The sequence below is a fragment of the Saccostrea cucullata genome, unplaced genomic scaffold, assembly GCF_032062105.1.
Source record: "Saccostrea cucullata isolate Sc308-1 unplaced genomic scaffold, CSIRO_AGI_Scuc_v1 ctg8155, whole genome shotgun sequence".
Taxonomy (NCBI): Eukaryota; Metazoa; Mollusca; class Bivalvia; order Ostreida; family Ostreidae; genus Saccostrea; species Saccostrea cuccullata.
Window position 1 is genome coordinate 7757 of NW_026926746.1, and position 5962 is coordinate 13718.

Below are 5962 nucleotides of genomic sequence, written 5' to 3' on the forward strand. Positions count from 1 at the left end.
ACCTTAGTTATCGAAGGTATGTTTTGTAATATTTGCTTCCCTAACATATTTAATAGTAACACTTGAAGGAAAACATGCATATTGCGAATTCGCTATATATGGTTATACGAATTCCTTATACGGATATAACAAATTACGGATATAGCGAATTAAATTCACAGGTCCCCAGGACTTCGTTATAACCGTGTTTTACTGTATAACGAACTGCTCTTTTTAGAGGGGATGCTCCGCCGCCCTTGTTATTTTTCTTTCTAAAATGATCAGGGACAATTTTTTTGTTACTTTCAGGAAAAATGCCGATTTAATATAAGTTTCAACAAAATACAAAATATATTTTATTGTTATGACATTTGTTGTTTTCTTTTTCAGAGAAATTGTCAAATGAATTACACGAAAAATTGCCCGACACAATGGAATGTGAGTTACATGTAAAAATTGAACTCAAATAGTTTAAAAAGGCATTAAGTAATTTGCATCGGACTCGCTGTCGTTATATAACGAAATGCTCTTTTTAGAGGGGATGCTCCGCTGCCCTTGTTATTTTTCTTTCTAAAATGATCAGGGACAATTTTTTTTGTTACTTTCAGGAAAAATGCCGATTTAATATAAGTAATTTACAGATACAAGGTAAGTCAAAATAATAATTTTGCAAATTGTTATACAACCACTGTCTAATGTCATTTATAAGAATGGTATTCATAACCTGTAAATATTTTATTGCCGATCCTTGAAATAAAAAATGTCGAATTCCATTTCGATGAATTGCATAAAGGCTGGATTCATGTATGTTGGCCATAAAATTAATTTTAACGTTAATAAAATTATTAAATTCTAGGAACATGAAAAATATGGAGTAAAACATATGGAGATAACGAACAGAATTCAAGATCAAAAGTCCATAAATCATTAAAAAAAATTCCTAGATATTGCTGCATCTCTTCTACATTTTGTATTCCCCACTATAAATTAAAATATTGACTTTTTAAATAATACATATAGAAAATTGTTTCAAACCCAACTTGAAAATTTCCAACAGTCAGTAACCAAATTTCTTCGTGAAAAACCACTCTGATCGTACATAAAAGTACTCTGAAGTTTACATAATCTTCGGAGACTAGGTCTTAAAAAAACCTGTCGGAATATCGATAGACACTAAATGTTTTCCTTTTAAATGATGGCCTGTTTTAACATTCCAGTGAAGCAGAACCTATTCAAAAACTTTTACTCGACTTTAAGATATATCAACGTTGTGATATCAATTAACAATAATTACTATCATTCATATGATGACGAGATATATCCAGTAAACTTCAAATTAAAGCCACGACAGAATCTGCCACATCTGTTACATGATTAGATAATTTGCTGACTATAGATGATAAAACCTAACTAACAACTTAATTGAATGACCCTCGAGCTGCAGCGAGTTTTAATGTTTCCATTGTCAACTTTACTAATTTTTATTTCTGTAGTTATTTCCTTTATCACCTGTATATGGTGTTACCATCTCTCAACGTATTCGATGTTCAAGGGTATGCTCCTAGTTTAAACCGATATAGTTTACTTGTTAGCAAATATGATCTAGCATAGGGTTGTGTTTTTGCTTATTTTATACTTATTGTTAGTCTTGTGTTTCCCGTAACATAATCCTTTTCATTATAATCTTCATAAACTGTGACCCGGCGGTATTTCATTACAAATTGCTGATTAAAGGGTTCATTTTTCCATACCCGCGTTCACTGAGTACCAGAACGCACCTTATCTTTAATTTTTTTCCCTTTCCCAAATTTTCTTTATCTTTTGCCAAGTGTTTTATCGTCATAAATAATCTACAAATCATCTAAGGGATGTTTTGCGATTCATGTGAAACTTTACAGCCTTCTTTGCCCCAGTAGTTTATGACATAGTCCGGACTATGACGTTGAAAATATCCAACATGAAGTAGAGTTTGATATGTTTTTCGGGTGAATCTTTCAAAATATTTTGTTTCCAAATGTTCTCAGTCTTTAGTTCTTAAGATAAAAAAGAACGACATCACGTAAAATGCAGAATCGTCTGCACGAGAACGTTCAACAGAAAATGGCATGGTATAAACTGGTCGCAGTTTATGAAAGGCTTGTTTTCTTTCACCATGTTTCTTAAATCCTTTCAAATAACGTCCGAAGGACTGACAGGGTTTATATGAAAACACACTAATTATTATAAGTCAACAGAGTTTTAACAGAGACTACATGAACATCCCAAGGTTTATCTGGAAATTCAATGGAACCGGCGTTGACGGTATAATGACTTTGATGACCTTCGTCGTGTAATGACAGAGATAATGAACCACTATGCGAGTATGAGACGTACCCACTCTTTTGTGAGGAATGTAACCGCTTGTGCAACTGCACGGCGTATTTTGGAACGTATATCAAGCCCTTCAGTAGCCAAACTTCTTTTTAAAAAATCAGAACAAAGTGAAGAGAACTTATTTGGGTTTTTTATTGTTGGCAAAGCTAAAAAAAAAAATCGGTTAGCAAGCATTTGAGTCCCAAGACCTAAACCCTATCAAGTATGTACAAGAGAAATAAACGAGAGAGAGAGAGAGAGAGAGAGAGAGAGAGAGAGAGAGAGAGAGAGAGAGAGAGAACTTCCCCAGCAGTAGAATGCAGCAGACCTATTGCAGCAGAAAGATTGTCAACTTTGGAATAATCTTCTACAAAAATATATATATGTATACTTTCAAAGTTTTGAATGCCTTGCAATTCTTAGAGAATAGAAAATATGCAAGAAATAAGCCACCAAAATGCGATACTTTCTGTTGCGTTTTTTTTTCTAGAGTATTATATAAATGTTTCTGTGATGAAGCAGTTGAATTAAATATGAATGAGAGAAAATTTTCTTTTGTTATTTTCTATCCTTTATCATAATCAATTTTTATTGTCAAAACAATAAAATATCGTAAAAAAGCTATTTTGATTAACAAAGAAAAAAAAGTAAAATTGAATCTTGACAAATGTCTTCAGACTATATAATCTAAGGTAAAATTTGATTTACAATTTATATTCATCTTTTAAAATTTAAATGCTGTTATCTTTAAACAACACTGCCTGAAGTTGATATTAGATGATTTGATATGTCATCATTTTGCTAGAGCCAAACTATGGAATGAGGAAGGTTAAAAGTTTTTACACTACGCTAGAACTACGTAATGGCAAGGTATAACCCTGTCTGTATAGTTGACTGTTCATCTTTTTGATTGTCGAACACTCTGCTCATTTTTTCTGCCAATTTATTTATCTGTTTGTTGTTTAAATATAGTAATTAAATTCAATGATTTCATATTCAATTTCTTTTTACATTCACGTATAACATTTTTGCCCCCCTCCCCCAATACATGTTTTTAAGTTAGTGTTACTTGTTGTTCTTAATTGTGATATATAACAATATTGCCAATTTCTTTTTTTTGACTTTAAAATCTTAATCTTAATATGTTCACATTAGTAGATTTCATTTTCGTTGAATATGACACAAGGAACTTACATAAGAAAAAGCTCGGTATTATTTTTAATGCATTGTTCAGATAATACTGCTTTGCTTACATGTTTTGTTTGCTTCAAAATAGAAAAAAAATTGTTCAAAGCAGTTGAATAAAAGCGTTGATGCTTATTCTGAAAAAGTATGAATTCAATGACGAAATTTTTGTTATTAACATGAAACTTCTTTTCAGCACGTCGTTAACTTCCCGGAAGAGAAGATAATTTGTGGCATTAATTTGACAAGTATAACAAATAAAGCAACCAAAATAAAGTTGATCATCACAGACAGCGATGAGGAGACTTTAACTGTAAAAATTTAAAAATATTATTTACTTTTTAAAACGACGTCCTCTTTTCCTCTCATAAAATTCATATTACACTTACTAATACATATAATGTTCGTAGGAATTATGAATAAATGAAATTTATTTACATGTGCATAAATAACATTTATAAAATATTAAAATAAGAAAAAATTATGCAAAATACTCTTTTTAACATGATTTAATTTTTGTTGATATCTTGATAGAAAAATCAAAATTTGTTTATTCATGCAATTTCTGTAGTTATCAGAATGTATTAAAGACACTACCGGGTATTTCTTTGTCATTCGAGAGCTTATAAATTATATTTTGAATAACAATATTTTCAGATTGACTTTTCCAATGACACCAGTATGCAATGGTTTAAAACATGCTTAAGAGCAAAAAAAATAACATTTAACGTTTCTGGTTGGAAAAATAAAAGAAATCTAACTATGTATCAACTTGCAGGTAAATCCTTTTGCATACTTGTAAGGTATAAAAGCATCTTTGTTATCTCATTATCCATTATCAAATAGTGAGACATACTGTTTTTTTTTTACATTTAGTAAATTAGTAAAACTCATTTATACAATAATAATAATAATAAAAAATAAATGGAAAGAAAAAAAAAAGAAAAAAGAAAAAAGTGAGTTTTTTTTTTTTTTTTTTTTTTTTTTTTAGAAAAAAAAAACACATTTTGTTTATTTGAAATTAATGTTATATTTTTCCTCTCTCTAGATGACGCGTTGTTAATGGTTGATCGTATCGCCGTTTTAGGATTTTATCGTACGTATCCTGAATAAGTCACGTAACTTCTTAGTGTTCATATAGGGAATTTAAGGATATGGAATCTAATTAATTTTAAGTCAATTATGAAAATTGTTTAAGCTTTTTTCTGATTTATATTGGGGTATGTGTTATGTATTTTTGATAAATATACGTTTGATTGATACACACAATGCGTATCAATGGTTTTTCAGACAGGGAGGAACCCAAAGTAAGTAAGTGGGAATTTCTGAACCACTACCCACTGGAAGAAGTGTTGAACATCATGAGACCAGTGCTGCAAAAAGCTAAGTCTGCAGGTGAGGTGGCAGTTCGGAACCTCTCGTCAAGTATCCGTAAGAAAGAAAGTGCAACTGACTACCGGAAGTCATCAAAAGGAATAGGAATTCTGGGAGGTTGTCTTCTTGGATTAGTTTTCATGATCATCTTCGTGTCTGATGTATTCATTATCAAAGCCCACTTGAAAGCCATGTATCGCAATGTTTTAAGACTATTTAGACCATCGCCCATTGTGCATATTTACAAATAAGTTGATTGATAAATGCATGTGAAGAAATTTAATGTTCTAAACTAGGAATGGCTAAATAAAATTTCAAGTTGAAATACTATAATAAAAAAGATTTAACAGCATGATAGATTATCTTTCTTTCGTCATGTCAACATCAACAGTGCTTTCAGTGGTGTTATATAAAGGAAAATATTTGCAATTGTAGATATGATAATAAATGTAAAACCGATGTTAAAAATGTGTATTTTCTTTATAAAATATTCTAATTCTCAGGTGGGGGTGTTTGCAGAAACCGGTTATTTATTTTCATTCTCTTGCATGAGAGAATATTTATTTCAAATATGACCAGAGACAAGAAAAAAAAAGGAAAAGGAGAATTTTTAATGGGGTGGGGAGGAGGGTAAGTACTACTACTCGAGGTCAGATTGATATTATTCATTTAATCAATCAACATTTCTAAGGACATATAATATATCTGCCAACTGGCAGTGCTCCTATTCACATTAAAATGACTGTCTTCTAACATGAACGCAAATGGAACCCAATGAAATAAGGAAATAAATAAATAAAGAAATAATCCTCGTTATACAATACAAATGAAAAATCAAAAATAAGCATTTTTACAACACAAATAACAAATAATACAATGCGAATGGAAAATTGTAGAATAAAGAAAAAAAAATATTTACTACAAATAAAGAAATATACAATGCTAATAGAGAATTATAGAATACAAATATAAGTTATACAATACAAAAATATTATTCAAAATATTATTCAAAACAAATTATAGAATAAAAACTAAAATTATGCAAATGAAAAATTATGTAATACAATTGTAA

At 30.1% G+C, this 5962-nt stretch overlaps 1 protein-coding gene across 1 annotated transcript; it reads left to right on the forward strand.

The window, feature by feature from the left end:
- Positions 1-410: 410 nt before the first annotated feature.
- LOC134272562 (uncharacterized) lies at positions 411-5321 on the forward strand. The gene is made up of 7 exons (XM_062754786.1): positions 411-417; positions 588-627; positions 3137-3201; positions 3713-3829; positions 4174-4294; positions 4565-4612; positions 4807-5321. Exons 3-7 carry the CDS (start codon positions 3151-3153, stop codon positions 5139-5141), a joined length of 672 nt encoding a protein of 223 aa, XP_062610770.1. The 5' UTR covers positions 411-417; positions 588-627; positions 3137-3150; the 3' UTR covers positions 5142-5321.
- The last annotated feature ends 641 nt before the right edge of the window (positions 5322-5962 follow it).